The sequence below is a fragment of the Castor canadensis genome, chromosome 5, assembly GCF_047511655.1.
Source record: "Castor canadensis chromosome 5, mCasCan1.hap1v2, whole genome shotgun sequence".
Classification (NCBI taxonomy): domain Eukaryota; kingdom Metazoa; phylum Chordata; class Mammalia; order Rodentia; family Castoridae; genus Castor; species Castor canadensis.
Window position 1 is genome coordinate 67,030,254 of NC_133390.1, and position 17,443 is coordinate 67,047,696.

General features: G+C 37.5%; 1 protein-coding gene across 7 annotated transcripts in view; it reads right to left on the reverse strand.

The window, feature by feature from the left end:
• Window positions 1-970: 970 nt before the first annotated feature.
• The window catches only part of Igsf11 (immunoglobulin superfamily member 11), a 134,917-nt gene continuing 118,444 nt past the window's right edge, over window positions 971-17,443 (reverse strand). For 6 of the 7 annotated variants that reach the window (XM_074073212.1, XM_074073206.1, XM_074073211.1 and 3 more), the window contains 3 exons: window positions 8,906-9,028; window positions 8,024-8,174; window positions 971-5,599 (listed from right to left, as the gene is read on the reverse strand). In XM_074073212.1, coding sequence (XP_073929313.1) covers window positions 5,155-5,599; window positions 8,024-8,174; window positions 8,906-9,028 — 719 coding nt within the window. In that variant the 3' untranslated portion in view covers window positions 971-5,154. The remainder of the gene's footprint in view (window positions 5,600-8,023; window positions 8,175-8,905; window positions 9,029-17,443) is intronic. The other variant, XM_074073209.1, reaches the window with a different exon arrangement.

The window sequence follows — 17,443 nt, forward strand, 5'->3', positions numbered from 1 at the left end:
CATAGATGAAAAGAAATAAAGGAAAAGTTAGTTCCAGGGAAGGTGAATAGTGCTGGAGCAAAGTTTGCATGTAGAAAACTAGCAGAAGTGAAAATGGAAAGGGAGGAAGCCATTTGTGGCAGGAACTCAATGAGTCAAGCCAAGGATAAGAATTTTATTTAATACACAGTTGAGGATTCTTAAACTTTCCAAAGATGAGAATATATGATTTATTTAAAATGATGATTATTTTAAAAATGATCTAAGATTTCTAATTCCAACACCCACTTATGATTTAAAAAAAATTTTAAAACCCTCTCAGCAAAATAGTAATAGAGTAAAACTTCCTCAACTGATATAGAACATCTGCAAAAACCTACTGCTAACATCATATTTAATGGTAAAAGAGTAAATGCTTTCTCCCTAAGATTGAGAATGAGGAAGAACATTACACTTAGCACTTTCATTTAACACAGTACTGTAAAGTACTAGCCACTGCAATAAGGTCAGAAAAAGAAAAGGCACAAAGTTTGAACAGGAAAAAAAGAAAACTGTCTCTATTCACAGATGACATAATCATAGATGTAGAAAATCTCTGGGAATTTACAACAAAGAAAAAAGAAATCTCAGAACAATGAATTCAGCAAGGTTGCAGAATACAAAATCAACACGCAAAATCCAATCACATTTTAACTTACTAACAATAAATATATAAAAACCAAAATTTAAAGCTCAGTACTACTTATGATTGTTTCAAAAAACGAAATAAGGGCTGGTGGAGTGGCTCAAATGATGGAATGCCTTCCTAGTATATGTGAGGACCTCATTTCAATTCTAGTACAGTTTAAAAATTAAGTATAAATTCAATTAAACACATATAGTATCAGTATCTTGAAAATAACAAAATTCTATGAAATAAATCATCAAAGACCTAAATGAATAGAAAGATATACCATGTTCATGGATTGGAAGATTCAACATAGTAATCATGTTAATTCATCCCAAATTTATTCTACAGGTTTGATGTAATTCTTATGAAAACTACAAGGTGTTTTGTAGTCATATACATCTTATTTCTAAAATTTTTAGAGAAATACATAGGCCCTCAAATAATTTAAAAAAACTTTGACAAAAAAGAATCAAGTGGAAGAAACAATTTTACCAGATGTTGAAGATTATTAAATGACTATAGTGTTCAGAATATTATTGGTAGAGAAGTAAGTCACAAAAGGATCAATGGAACAGGTACAGAACTCAGAAAGACATAGATATGCCTAGATGACCTTTTCCAAATATGGAAAAGCAATTAATTCACTGGAGACAGAAAGCAACTGGACCTACAAGTAAAAACATAAACTTCAACCTAAACTTTTAAAAAAACTCAAACATCACAGAATTAAATTTAAAACCATAAAACATTTACAGAAAAAATGGTGAAAGTCTTCAGGACTTGGGATAGCTGAAGAATTTAGACTGATACCAAATGCACAATCCATAAAAGGCAAAATTGGTAAGTTGGACATCAAAATTATCTTTTGAGACAGGGTCTTAATATGTTGCTCAGGTCTTTCTTGAACTCATGATTCTCATGCCTTGTATTCCTGAGTATCTTGGGATTAGAGGAACATGCCTGAAATCTCAATCTTTTGCTCAGTGAAAGACCCCATGAAGAGAGTGTAAAGAAATGGAAAGAAAAAATTTGAAAACAGTACGTTGAAAAAAAGTACTCACATCTAGAATATATATTCTCAAAACTCAACAGCAAAAACACAAAACAACCAATTTAGAAAATATGCAAAAGGCATGAAGAAGACATTTCACTAAAGAGGTTATAAAAATGGCAAAAACTACATAAAAGGATATTCACCATCATAAACCCGTGGAACATGCAAATTGAAGAGCAAGGAGATACCATTACATACCTATCTAAATGTCTATTATTGGTAAATCCAAATCTGTCAAGGATACAGAGAAACTGGACCACTCATTCATGCTGGAAGAAATGTAAAACTGTACAACCACCCTGGGAAAGAGTATATATTTTTTTTCCAAAAGTAATCATAAACTTAACTGTTTGCAACCCAGAAACTGCACTGCTAGCCATTCACCCTGAGAAATAGGACTCATATTCACATGGAAACCTACAAACAGATGTTTACAACAGTTTTATTCACAACAGACAAAAACTGGAAGCAGCCCAAACGTCCTTTCTCTCTCTCAGTGGGTACATAGTTGAATGAATAGTACATTTGCACCACATGGAATGCTGTGGAACTGTACTACTCAACAATACAAAAAGGAATGACTAGAATGGATCTCAAGTGAATTATCCTGCATGAAAAAAGCCAATCCTCCTTATTACATACTGCATTCCATTTATATAGCATTATCAAAATGATGAAATTATAGGGATGGAGAACAGGGTAGTAATTTTCAGGGATTATGGACTAGGGAGGACGGAAATGGCTGTGACCATCAAAGAGTACCATATAGGATACTCTTTCTCAACTGTCATAGTGGTCACATGAATCAACATGTGATAAAACTGCACATAACTAGAGCTGGGTGTGGTGGTACATTCTCATAATTCCAGCACTTCAGGAGAATCACAAGCTTGAAGCCAGTCTGGGCTACATTGTGAGACCCTGTCTCAAAAGAAAAAATGCATCTAACTAAATGTGCACATACAGATACATACATACATACATACACACACAGAGAGTGCAAGCACAACTACTGAATTCTGAGTACGACTGATGGGCTGTATCCATGTCAATCTGTGCTATTATACAATAGTTACACAAGACATCACAATAGGGAGGAGAAAGCCAAAGGGTATTTGTGATCTCTGTTATTTCTTAGAGCTGTTTATAAATGTATTATCTCAAAATAAAAAGTTAAAACAAAGTTTTACATTTCTTCCACAAAGTTTGATCCAAACATCAAAAGCTATAATCATGCCCATAACTTGAGCAATTTCAGTTTAAAAGTCCTCAGTCATTTATCTACTAGACACTCACAGTGGTATTGTGGTACTCAGAATTCAGAGGTGGGAAGAGCAGGCATGGACCTTGCCTCCATGAACTTTCAAACTAAGAAATGTGGCAACAGCTGGATGCATAAAGAGGGCCATGAAAAGTGGAATCAACTTAAAGTTCTAACTGTACAAGGAAGGTTAAGCAATTTTTGAAATGCTATGTGCTCATTAAAATGGTTTTGAATATTATTTTTAACAGAATGGAAAAATACATAAAACATTAAGGGAACACTAAATAAAAATCATGTCCATTAGTTCCATAATTAATGACAACTTATTTTATATGAATAAACTTTTATTGAATTTTAGATAATTAGAATAAAGAAATGCAAGATAAATGCTTTCTAAACAGCATATGGTAATATCTTTCTGAGTCAAGGTATTTTCACTTTTCTTTATAAAAAGTATGGACATTCATTTATTTAAATTTTTACAAAGTCAAGAACCATCAAGTGCAAAAAATAAGTAATGCTAAGGTAAATCCAGCTTTCTATCAACATTAAAATGGTCACAATGGTTAGGTTCTGAGCGTGGCTTTCTTGAAAAAAAAAAAGTGTACGCAGCAGCTGTTGGTTTCCATTTAGTGAAGTAACTGCAGAGAAGCCAGGAGGCCGATCCTGTGAGGACTACGCTTGCCGAGAAGTCAAGAAGCAGGGTGGGAAGAGGGGCAAGAGTACATGAGGCTTCGAAGAAAAGATGTTCTTTTCTGGAACCAGCATCATAAATAACTTAGGAAACAAATCTGGGACGATATCAATTGTGGGTGGCTTAAAGTGGGATTAAGGCAAGAGAGTCATCAACACAATACAACCAGATATACATAGCACAAAATAGGGTGGGGAGTTTGTAAATTAATCTGGTGAGCTGTAAGGCCAGCCAAGCCAGGTAATTAATCACAAAAGGAGTATCATTACAGTAGTATAAAATGCACTGGGGCGAAATTGCAAACCTGAGCTATCAAATATAGGGCAGACCCTCCCAGGAAGGGAGACACTGGAAGACACCCCATTTGTCTCTATCTTACCACTTTTGCAAAAAGAATTATTTTGAAAGAAACAAAACCAAAATAATTCCTGCTCTTGTAACAACCTAGTAACTTCTACTTGGAACAAGGAGAAGTTATCTTCCTCAGTACAAAAGGCACAGGTCCTGCCCTCATTGAGTACCTTGGGATGACAGCAAAGGAACCCTGGACAGGCTAGGCCTGGGAGATTGCCCAGCCAGGTTAAGGTCCCTTCCATCTGCTCTGCACTGCCCAAACATCATTGCCCTTTTGTGACAGACTTCCTGCTAGGTTCACTAAAAACAATCACTGAACAAAGTGTAAGTCTTTTCTTTCCTAGCCCAATGCCTCTCCTATTTAAAAAAGAGGAAGAGAAAAAAACCCACAGATTTCTTTAAAAATTTTTTTCCATGAAATAATGAACAGTAATTGCCATAGACCTCTAACAGATCCTAGAATAACAGACAGACAAGAATCTGTCAATATAGCAAAACTCCAAATATGAAATTCATGGTTCAGGAAGAGATAAATAAATATATATGGAGGGGTTTCTCAAAGAAATTTCCTTTGTTTTCCCCCATTTCTCACTGAACTTGTTTTGTGTATAAAGTTTTGATTCTATTATAAAAGAGCTAGCCCTGTTGGAACCAATATTAACCATTCATGCCATTAAGCCCTCTACATGAGAGATGGGTAGAGGCAGAATATATTACAAGGTTGATTGAAATTTTTTTCTGAAGACACCTATTTTTTAAAAAATAATTTCATTATTTAGACTCAATCTGGCACTTTAGTCTCTTGAAAATTATTAAATTAGGCAAGAATTAAAGAACAGGCCCATCTGAACTGCAGTTTGGGTTTTAGGTGCTCTTATATCTTTCATCTTGACTTGGCACATCTTTGAAATGCAGCTTTTCAACAGAATCCCAGGACACCTGTGGTGGAGAAACAAGTCGTCACGATGGAGCATTCCAGTCCATTTCACACATTGCAGTGATCACGTAGGAGCACTGTCTTCTTCTTTGTGCTTTTACTAATATAATCATAGGGAAAGTGGATCTTTTCAGCACCTGCCTACCCACCCTCCCCCTTGAATGGAGGCATTACATTTCTCTTCTTCTGAACACAACATGTCCTATACGAGGGACCCTGCCCGACTCTGGGCTGGCACCATGACAGGTACTGCACCAATTCGCTCCAGTGTTGCTTGGCTGATGGTGTAGGAGTGTGTGTGCTGAGGCCGAGGATTCCTGCTGACTGAGCCACTGTTCCGGGATACAACCTGGGGTGATGACCCTCTGTTGGCTGTCACTACCAGAGTCTTATGTGTACCCGGGATCAGATGGTTCCCATTCGCATAGATGGATGGAATACTGGCATTGCCTGAGTGGAGGGAGAAAGACTGACGCAAGTCACTGAAGTGGTTGAGTGAGTCTGTGTTTCTATGAACTTTTGGATTATTGTTCCAGTATCGACTGTTGTAGGTATTGGAAGAGGTCAACGTGTTGTTCTCTGAGGAGGATATCTCCATGTGAAATGCTTTGGCAGAAGACGAGCATTTAGGTGGAAGATCATCCTCTCTGAAAAGGAACAAAAACAAAGTTGTCCTTAGGACTTACTTGAGAGTTAACCTACCCTTCTATCCAGGACTCTTTTTTTACACATTAAGGCTAATAGTATGTCTGAAATTGAAATCCTCTGTCATGAAGCAAACAAGACAGCCACAAATGGCCTCAGCTTTAGTACCAATTCCCCATAAGACAACCATCAGAAAAAACCTCTCCTCAGCTTCTCAGACCCCAAGAATGGAAAAGGAAATATCAGCTATCTCAAAGAAATCTCTTCTGTTATAACTGAAAAATACATTTATGTATCTTTATATATAACATATGTATATATATACATATATATATGCATAAATGTACACAGACATAAACATACTGCAAATAGGAAAATAGTCCATGAAGAAATTCACTGAGTTAATTGCATTAAATACTAGAAAACAAAGCTATATATACAGAAAAATTTCAAGAAATTATATCTTGCCTTTATTACCTTTTGAGGTGTGAGAAAGCACTGTGGTATGCTGATGAGGTTATTTTTCCTTGCTGATCTGGTTCTGGGATGGAATCTAGCTCTACTTACAGCCCAAGCCCTTAAGAATTACAAGAGGATCACCTGGTGCTGGTGGCTCACACTTGTATCATAGCTACCTGGGAGGCTAAGATGGGCAGGATCTTGGTTTGAGGCCAGCCTGGGCAAATAGCTTATGAAATCCCATCTCCAAATAACCAGAGCAAAATGAACTGGAAGTCTGGCTCAAGCAGTAGCATGCCTGCTCTGCAATCATGAAACACTGAGTTCAAAACCCCAGTCCCACCAAAAAACAAGAATTATAAGAGACTAACAAAAGTCATTAATTCAAGACTCGTTTATTTAACATTTATTGAGTACATTCTATTAGATGTTTCATGTGGAAAAAAAAAGTCACCTAGGAAGACCATAGTCAAATGGGGTGACAATCAATGCAAGGTCTGAAGGGTTGGGGAAGGAACTAAAGACAACTCCTATGAGGAGGTGATGCCTGGACTAGTCTTGAATTAGATCAAGGGAGTTTGTGAAGAGATAGAGGAAAAGAAAAGGTGCATGGTCCACAAAGACAGCAGCATCTTGGCAAGGCAGGGAAAAATGCAGAGTAGATTGGAACACAGAGTGATCAAGGTAGCAGTGAGAGGGAAGACCACGGAAATGGGTAAGGATCAAACCCTGAAAGGCTGTGTGTCTTGCTGAGGAGAAAAATCATTAAAGTGTTTTCCACAAGCATATGAGATGAAATGCGAGGCTGAGCCAGAACCCTCAAATCTCCACAATATTCCAAGGCACTTTTTCTTTAAAGGTTATCTTGATTTATTTTTACTAATGCATTTGTATTCTAGTGGATTTTATACAGTTTGAGTCCCCCTCTCCCACCAGGATTCAGTGTTTAAATTGATTGTCATTGTGAAGTATTTGAGGGTGAAAACATAACTTACTATTGTTATTTAGAGGAGGGTCTTTGGGAGGTGATTGGGGTTAGATAAGGTCATCAGGGTGGAGTTCGCCATGACTAACTTCTGGCAGCTTTATAATAACAGGGGGAAAAACAAGACAGACATAGACCCATGTGCTCCCCATCTCTTGCCATGTGATGCTCTGTGCTGCCTTGAGACTCTGCCATTAGGAATATCATCACCAATGAGGACCTCCTTGTTATGATTTGATTTAAAGTGCCTCCCACAGGCTCATGTATTGCTCCTATTTTGGAAAGTTCTGGAAAATTTAGGAGAGAGGTGTCTGTCTGTCTCTCTCTCCTCTCCCCACTGCCCCCACCACATGCTCCTACCACCACGGCATTCTGCCCAAGCCCATGAAGACAACCTCTAGAATTGTGTGCCCAAATAAATATTTTCTTTTTTAAGTTGCCTCTCAGATATTTTGATTATAGCTATGCAAAAGTAACAAATACACCCCTAGACCTGGCCCCTCCAGAATCATAAACCAGAATAAACCTCATTTGTTTATAAAGTAGCATGTCTCCAGTATTATTTATAATAATGAAAAATAGATAACTGCTGTGCCTATGTGCAGGAACTGGAATGTTCTTAAGGTGCTCCTTCTTGCTTAATAGTGGGGAGACCTATTAGAGAGGCCAATGTAAACACGTACTTTAATTTTTCTATTGTGACAGCCACTGAACCCCACCTATCCTACCTATCCTGGAGATAGGAAGGAGCAGGGGAACTCTTCATTTGTTTCTTCCTACTTGGACACATGCTGGATCTTTCATGACCCAATTAAAAAGAACAGTATTACTATGAAAAAAGTGACATAATATATGAGAAAATATCATTTGACCACTTTAATTACCTTGACTATCAGTTATAAGATTGCCAAAGAAATCTTGACTGCCAAAATGAATAGAAATACACATTAGCTATGCAGGATAAAATATGTGACATACAAACCTTATTTCATTAGGAATTTCTTCTTCCTCCTCCTCTTTATTTTTGTTTCTCCAGTAATAGAATGCCCCTAAAATTAGTGCAATGCAAAAAATAATAATAACTGCACCAGTGCCAATGGCTCCAGCTATTAGTCCAATGCTTCTGGGCTGGGCTGTAAAATATATTTAAGGTAAATTTAAAGAAAAGAAAGAGAAATAACATATCCCACACAACTGTATAAACATATGCAGGCCTGCTTAAAATACTCAAATCTGCTGAACATATCACATTCATATAAAATTAAACCTTGATTAGCTGTCTACATCTCTAAATGCTAGGACTAATACATAGTAGGCTCTCAACATCTGTTGAGTAAATGAACCATGAAATAGTTCACAGGCATCAGGAGAGCAGCAACAGGAGCAGGGCGTGGAAAGATGGCACCTGTGAGACTTGGGGCACTCAGGCCCCAGTGAGCCCTGGCACTCCTGATACCTCATGGCTTCATCCCCTTTTGCAACCAGAATTTCAAATGACCCAGAATTCTCAACTAATCAGAAATGGTTTACACTGCTCTTTTTATAATCAGACAATCAGCAATTAGGCAGATATAAGGTATTAGGACAAATATAAGAAGGTCTCGCCTTAGCTATAAGATCATTATGAATTTATATAAAATCTACAGTACCACGAAATAAGAACTGGTTTGAAGAGAAAAATGTTTTGTCATAAAGTTTATCATATTGCTGAGGCTTGAAAAGTATCCTTAACTATTTACAAACTATTCTGACAATGATTAAAGCCAAAACAATTTCTGTTTACTCTAGCAGAGCCTGTTATTTCCCGGTTTAACAAAGGTGACAGCATTGTGCACTGGGGTGGCCTCACAATCCACGCACTTACGTGAAGTAACCTGCAGATCCAAAAGACAGGTGCTGGTCCCAACAGCATTAGAAGCCACACACTGGTACAAACCTGAAGAGACAGCACTGATGTTTCGGATAGTAACTGTTCCCTGGGCCTGGTCTGTCACAAAAATAATAAGTAAGGATCTGGTGAAATGAACAAGAAAACCAAAGAAATCAGCAGACGATAAGACGTAAAAATAGATAATCTGAAGAGTTACCAATTTTCTTGACTTTTGGAGGGAGAAGAAATTTCTGATTCATGAATGTTAAAGACTAAAACTGGTATAATACGTTAAAGATCTGTAACAATTAAGGACTGTCTTAAACAAGGACAATCTTAAAACTCAATCTGCAGATTAGCATGCTGTATACTAAATGTCAGTGGCCTTCTCTGAGGAAAGGGTAGCTAATGCTTGTCCTAGAGAATCTGTGGTAACACCACATTTTAATTTTGACAAAATGCAACAACATGAAGATTAGGTTAGCGGTTATAACAATGTTCACCCTACACTTGATGAAGAAAATATCAATTCTCCATCTTCAGTTCTCTAACTGTAACTATTACAACTGTTGTATTAGCTCAGATTCTCTAAGAAGCAGTAGCTTAAAAGGACAAGCCTGAGGTTTACTGGAGGAAATCTCAGTAAACGAAATGGGAAGGTGGCTGGAGAAAGCAAGCAAAGCCTCTGACTTCAACGCAGGTCTGACCTCTGTGAAAGGGAAAGTGGAGAAAGGAAGTCTGGGTAAGAAGAGTCTCAGACAGCAGCATGGTTTTATGATGCTTCCACCAGGCACATGGGGAGTCTTAAGCCAAAGTCATCCATTAAAGGTGCCCCTGCCCTACAGGAGTGGGCCTGCATTAATAGCTCCACTGTGCCCCATCACCAGCCAGAAGCAGCCCTGGGGAAGCTTGGCCTGGATTTGAAGCAGCGGTGGCTCCAGAGGAGAAGCACCCGAGGCTGCCAGTCAGTTTTCTTTCCCCCAGTGGGGAGTTTCAGTGGTCTGTTTTCCAGGCCTCCACATTGATATTACCAGGAAATGTTTGGACAGTTCACATTTTAGCAACTCATAAATACTAGCATAATTTATTCCTATAAAATGTAAATAACTTAGGGCACTAATAAAAATCAAAGTTAAAAGTTACGCAAGTTTGCCAAGAACTGGGTAAACTTTTATATGTATTATCTCAATCTTTGCAATGACCATTTCAGGCATTTTTATTGTTAATCCCATTAAATGGAAAAAAGATACTGAAGCTTTAGATGACACAGCTGTCAATTAGAAACTGGAATTGGGGCTGGCTGAGTGGCTCAAGCAGTAAGAGGTCTGTGTACCTAGCAAGCTTGAGGCCCTGAGTTCAAACCACACTGATACCAAAAAGAAAGAAAAAAACTGGAATTGGATGGATGACTATCATATCTCTAAGCTCCAGGCCTCCTTTTGGCAGGAAAGACTGTATATCCTGTCATATCAGCCATTAAAAACAGATGCAAACTTAGAAGTAAGAAATCCTCCTAATGGCACAAGTAAAAAAAAAAAATATTCCGCCATAAAGTCCAAGCATTCCTGGGGCCTACCCTAGGTTGACTTGTTTTTATAAGGAACTAAGATTTATCTGGGTCCTGCTGCCAGCTTTCATCTTTATCTAGATCAAAGGCAGCAGCAGATCAGACTACAGCATTCATGCTTTTATCAACTCCTTCATTTACTACATGAACTCTTATTGAGCACCTTCCTTTGTACTCAGTAATTCTGAAGATGGTAACACAATGATGAGCAAAACAACTTTAATGAGACAAGACGACAAGCAATTACAACAAATGGGTTAAAGGACAATCAGGGATGGAGAACACAGGATGCTAGGGGAGCACAAAGGAGGGCCCTAATGAGGGCCTTGGAAATCAACAGAACACAGAAGAGGGAAAAACCACTGACCCAGACTGGCTCAAGTATCTGAGCAAATTCACTGAAAGAGTCCCAAAAATCAATGCCCTCAGGGTTATCCCTCAGCCTTCTAACATAACACAATGGATTGTGGTCATGAATGACTCTGAATCATCAAACACATACTGACTAACTTCAATACACAGGTCACAAAAAGAAGAGATTTTATTTTTGCCCCTTTTTTAAAGGTCAAATCCACATTATACAGATACCGTATATATTCAGGAAAGAACACAACGCTTGATAACTTTTGACATTTATATTGTACTGCACACACCCAAGTCAATACACTTAGTGATTACTTGATTTGTCCTTACATATTGTTTCCTTTTCCTTAAAAAAATACTCTGAGGGCTATCAGCATTGGGGAGGGCTGGAAGGTGAGGGTCAGTGAATTAGTTCAGATTCCTCAGCCATACTTGGGTAGTGTGTTCTTCCTTCCCTGAGTTCTATTTGATTTCCCTGGCCCGCATTAGAAATCCCCCTATGTGTACCCCTAGCACCCTGTGTTCTCCAGCTCTGGCAAGCACTTAACCCATTTATTGCAATAGATTGCTTTCTTGTAGTGTTAAGGTAAGGACTGGGATTATCATTGTAATCTTTGCATCCCCATCGTCAAATATTACCCAGAACACTGAAAGCTGTTCAATAAATATAGATAACCAATCAATAAATAAAAGTACTATCTTCTTTCTAGTGTCCACTTGGTACATACACTGTGCTAAGAGCCTTAAATATGCCTCATTTAATCTTCACAACATGGTTAGGTTCTATATTCCCTACTTTTCAAAATGGGAACTCTCAGAGTGGCCATGCAGTTTGTCCAAGATCACACAGTACACAGGTAGCAGCAGTCTATAAAATCGTATCTATCCAAGTCTAAAGCACTCATAATCATAGTAAGACATTTACAAGTACATTACTCTGCAGGATGCACATTAACCATGCATTGTTCCGATGCTGTATTATTAGCTAAGCCATATGCCTAACTTCCTCTTCAACACAAGCCTTAATGTCATCATGCAAGAAAAGCATAAACTCTGGGCAATCAGTCCCACAATTCCACATATTGGGGCTGTTTGCCTTCTTTTTTTCCCCCTTAAACCCTGAAATTCTAGAAATCTGATCAGCTCACCCCAAACCAATAATTATGTTGACATTTCCAAACAGACAATTTGAGAAATTTTCAGCAGCTGCTCTAAGCAGCATTTGGGCATGCACAAAGAAGTAAACTATAAAGATTATTGCTTTTAAAAGTTACTTTTAAAAGGTGAAGTCTTGTTCTTCCCTTTCTTTATGCAGACACAAGGACCATGTTGCTGTAAGAATGTGAGGTTGACATAGCATGATAGCTAACTCAGAATGTAAACAAAGAATAAGAAAGACACATTGATAAGACCAGAAACAGAGTTGTTTATGTAGACAAGGCAGTATGGAGATGGGAGCAACTCCTTCAGCAAACACCAGACTGTTTGTGTCTACAAAGGGCACAGCCCATCCTGAAATCGACAGGTTAATTTCTCTGTCACTTTACTGGGCCTGCTCTGGAACAGAAGTAATTTACTGAAACAAAGGCACAGAAAAAATGCTGTTTGATCTTTTTTCAAAGGAAAGTGCAACTGTGTGGAGCTATATAGTTTGAGAACATCAAACCCTAGTTTTAGTTCACAGTAACACTGTATCCCACACAAGCTATGCACCTGGCTGAGAATACTCAGAATCAGAGAAACAAACATGAGTGTGTATTTCCAATTTTCTTCTTTCTCCTCAGTCCCAGAATTCCACCTCTGGCTGCCTACTCCAGGGTGCCAAAAAAGAGCATTTTCCAGAGTCAGACAACCTGGGTTTGAATTGCTCAACCTCCTGCCAATCATATAGTACTGACTCATTACCTGTTTTGCATGCGTGTTTTAGGTTCCTCCTCTGTAATACGGAGCTTGCAAGTGCCTGTAGTCAGATGTTACTGTGAGAACTAAATGAGATAATGCATGCTAATAGGCAGTGTCTGGTAACATTTCCATGTGGGAATTCCTTCCTGGATTTCTTGGGAAATTAATGTATTTTTATGAGTCATGAAAAAAAGTGTCAAGAAACATGGAAAATATCTAGTATCTTCAAATGTCCAGTAAATACTCATCTTCTGGATTTGAGAATGAGAAATAATTATTCCCAAATCATAAATTATTCTGTATTTTCATGACTCATGTATTTTAAATAATAAAGGACCATAATAATCCACAGTGAATTATTTCTTGTAACTATTATGTTAAAAAGATATAATAACAAATGCCTGGTTAATATTGCTTGAGCCAACATGTTATGATAAAATTGTACATTTTAATACGTGAAAATGATTTCAACTTGAAAGACATTTTATGATTAAAAAACTGACAAAACGGGGGGAGGACATTAACACAAAATACCAAATAAAAATCTATTTAAAACTTAAAAGATACTACTTAATGTTTAAATTCCATTACTCTTACATGAAATTTAAGATACTATATGGCATTATATACGGTATCAAACCACCTTGAAATTTTGTGAAAACAGCTTTTATTTTATTTTTATGTGGATCTATCTGAATTAAGATGGAGATAGGAAGGGAAGGGAGAACCTGCCCCATTAGGAGAATGTCCAAAAGCACCTTTCACATGGACATGAGCATACAAGCTGCTTTGTATTAGCCCAGTTCTTATATTCAACGATGAAGATAATTTTCTGCTTGCCCTGACTTTGGTTTTGCCATTGAAATAAGATACTGCTTTTGCCAATTCAGATTTTTAAGTCCATTTCCAATTTCATGTTAGCATATTCCACAGCAACATCCCCATCTCCTCTTTGCATTTCTGCCATTGAAGTATTCACAAAGAACTAAAGCCAATAGCAAACATTCAAACACTAGAAAACACCAATGAACTTTCCCGGGAAATAGCTGAGGAAGATAATATCCAGATATCCTTGTATTAAGGAAATTACATAGAATCACACATCAAAATTTCCAAGTTTAGGCCTCGTGCTGACTCTAAAACTTGTTTGTTTTTGGAGTATCACTCATGGAATTTGTATAAATTACTAAGTGTATAAGTACATTAATACTAATTTACAAAACTGATCCACAATTAATGACAAGATAATGAGCATACATACATAACATGGCAACAGCTACAAGCAAGACCAGTTGGGATTGTAGCCACTGCTTTCTCACACAGGCTTACAGAGCACTGTCTGTGCTCTTGATTTTAACTTGCTGTCAGTGACACTTTTGAATCAGTATGTCCCTACGCTGATTGTTACACTTCAGTCCTCAAAGAAAAACAGCACTTGGTGCTCAAGAAATGTTGCCATTATTATTTTAAACCCCACCTAGAGGTCCCAGAGAACCACTACCCTCTTACTACCTTCTGCAAACAAACCTCTACAAATTTCTTCATTGAGCTGAGAGGTCAGTAGTCATTCAGTGACCCACGACAGGAATCCAAGTTAACTCTGGCGCTTCTCTGAATCTCAACATCTGGCCAAGTCTTATATGTTGGTAATATTTATCTTTAATATTTCTTGTATTCTAACTTTCCTGCATTCCTTCACCATCCCCATCCCTAGGGAGTTAGTTCAGGCCCTGTTCAATGCTTGATGGAGCTACCATCAAAGCTTCCATTTATGCCCTGACTGCCAATCTTTCACCCTGATTTCTGACACTTCTAAAGAGTTACTTTTGGCTATCTTTTCTGGCTTTATGTCAGTGAATACCCAGTCTCAAAGATAACATTCAAACTGCTATCGTGTTACTTAAAGCCTTTCATAATCTGGACTTGCCATGCTCTTTTCCGGCCAAACCTCCACTCACCTTTATGCCAGTTTTGTAGATCTCATTTAAAAATGTCAAACCTTCATACTTTCAAGAGTTTACATGCATGGTCCCCTTTTTATAATACCCTTTTTTACTTGATAAAACTTTTAGTCATTGTGTATGATCCATTTGCTCAGGAATCTCTCTATAAAGTTCTTTGTAAACTCCCCAAGGAGAACATTTCAATGTTTTAAATTTATAACACTGTATACAAATTGTGCTGTACTATTATTATCCCTGCATATGTCTTCTTCTTTAGACAATGAGCTCTAGGACGAAAATATATCTCCTGAATTTTTATTTCTCTACCTTCTCCAACTCTACCCTGAAATAGTTACACAGAATTAAGGATTATGTATATGTATATATGTGGACACACACAGGTTTAAACATGAGAATGTATTTGGGAGGTGGAAATCAGGATCATGGTTTGGGCAAAAATTTCACGACATTCTAGTTCAACCAATGGCTGGGCACAGTGATGAACACCCATCATTTCAGCTATGTGGGGAGATTGGCCCATGAATAAAGCAAGACCCTATCTCAAAAATAACCAATGCAAAAAAGGCTGGAGGCATGGCACAAGCATGCCTAGCCTAGTGAGTATCTGCCTAGCAAGTGTAAGCCCCTGAGTTCAACCTCCACTGCTACCACCAAATAAATAAATAAATAAAATGAGAATGTATAAACAAGGTAAACTGTTACTTAAGGTAATTGTTGGCATAAATGTCTTTTAGAGGAGGAGATTTGAACATTACATGGGACTTGCTTCTTTATGTTAGACAGCAAGAAGGATGAAGAGAAGCTTGTCTTCAGTCAGAATAACATGTTGATGAAGCAGGAAAAAACAAAAACCCACCCATTTATTCAATGACAAGTGGGTGAAAAGTTTTCTGCTTCCATGAGATAACTTCAGAAGCACTCTCATTGGGCAGGGAAACAGCAGAGACCTTTCTAAAAGGAGAGTAAGGACTCCTGAGTCTTCTAAACATGACAAAAGAATGGGAATCTTATCCATCCTTAGACTCTGGGCAAACCTGGCATCCTTGCTGGTTCTCACGTAGAGTTTGGTGAGATTTAAGTTAGTGCCCTGCTCCGGTTGCGATCTCCAGTACAGCTCTGCACAGAGTTCTCAAGCAAGCAGGGATGTTGATCATCTCCCTTCACATATTAAACTATGAAAGCATGAGGGCAACAGACGAGTTCTTAGGAACTTAAGGACAGCAAACACTATTTAACTTTGGAACTTTCCAGTCATCGATAAATAAAATAAAGTCAGATAGTGTACTTTTATATTTACCATGGTAAAAGAATATATGAAATTCATTGCTATTATTTGCACTAATTTTAAAACTCATTTTAAGGTTCTCTGTGTTTCAGACTTAAGGATATTTCTCCTTCTTTAAAACAGAAAGGGGATTTTTTTCCCTAATTATATCTCCCACATTTTCTTACAGAATTCAAGTTTTATTGAACTACTATGGTGAACAACTGTGCATACCTCAATCCTTGGTTGCTGGGAGGCTGAATGGTTTTGGAGAAGGGGTGTCATTCCACAAAATAATCACCCTCCATGTTTGACATATATCCTTCTTGGTGTGTTAATATATTATCCAAGTGATTGTCAACACTGGCTGCACATTAGAAATACTTTTTGAAGACACTAATGTGGACTCTACTGTACAGCAATTAAGTTAGAATGCCAGAAGAAGGGACATGGAAATAGACATGTCTTAAATATCTGTTAGCTGACTTTAATTCACAGTGAGGATATAGACTGCTCTGTTAGACCATGTACTGAAAATTATACTCTCTGGCAGACTCTATACAAAAACAAATATATGACTTTAAAATGGTTTACAAAGGATAAAAAGTCTACAAATATAAAGAAACAATTTAGATGGGTCTGGTGGCCCGTGTCTGTAATCACAACATGTATGAGGTGGAGATAGTAGGACTGTGAGTTTGAGGTCAGTCTGGACTACATAGCAGGACCCTGTCTCAAAAATCAAGAGTTGGAGATGTAGCTCAGTGATAGGGTACTTGCCTTACATGGGCAAGGCCCTGGTTTGATCGCCAGGGAGGGAGGGAGAGAGGGAGAGAAGGAAGAAGGAAGGATAGAAGAATGGAAGGAAAGAAGGAGAATTTTAAAATATCTCTTAGCACTTACAGAAATTATAAAATCATCTCCTAAAACATATTGTCTTAAAATAAAGTTACAATTTCAAAGCAGCTTATATATCCAACAATAGAATATTATATGCATGATACCATATTCTGATAACAATTTTATCAAATACATTTTTATGGTAAGAGAAATAACCCCTAATATGTTCTTTATTAAAATATAAATACAGGATAAAACATAGCACTGACATAAAACCATCCCAAAGAAAAAATGTTTACTAATGCACAGACAAAAGATGGAGAGAATAAAGCCCAGTGTTAGTAGTACCCATCTTGTGATATGCCTTATAAAAAAATGTAAAGTTTTCTATTACCAAAACGTGACCCATATGACACTACTTACTTAGTTCCTTAACCTGCACTATTATTATCAGACTTTTCTCTATTTTATTCCTATGTTTAAGGTTTTATGACATGAATAACTTCTAATCATAAAAAAACCTGTTAAGTCTGACTTCCACTTGAGGAAATGTGGTAGCCCAAGCTCATGTGTAATCCCTTTTAATTACAAACACACACAAAAAGTTCAGTCCATCATAACTATAAATTTTA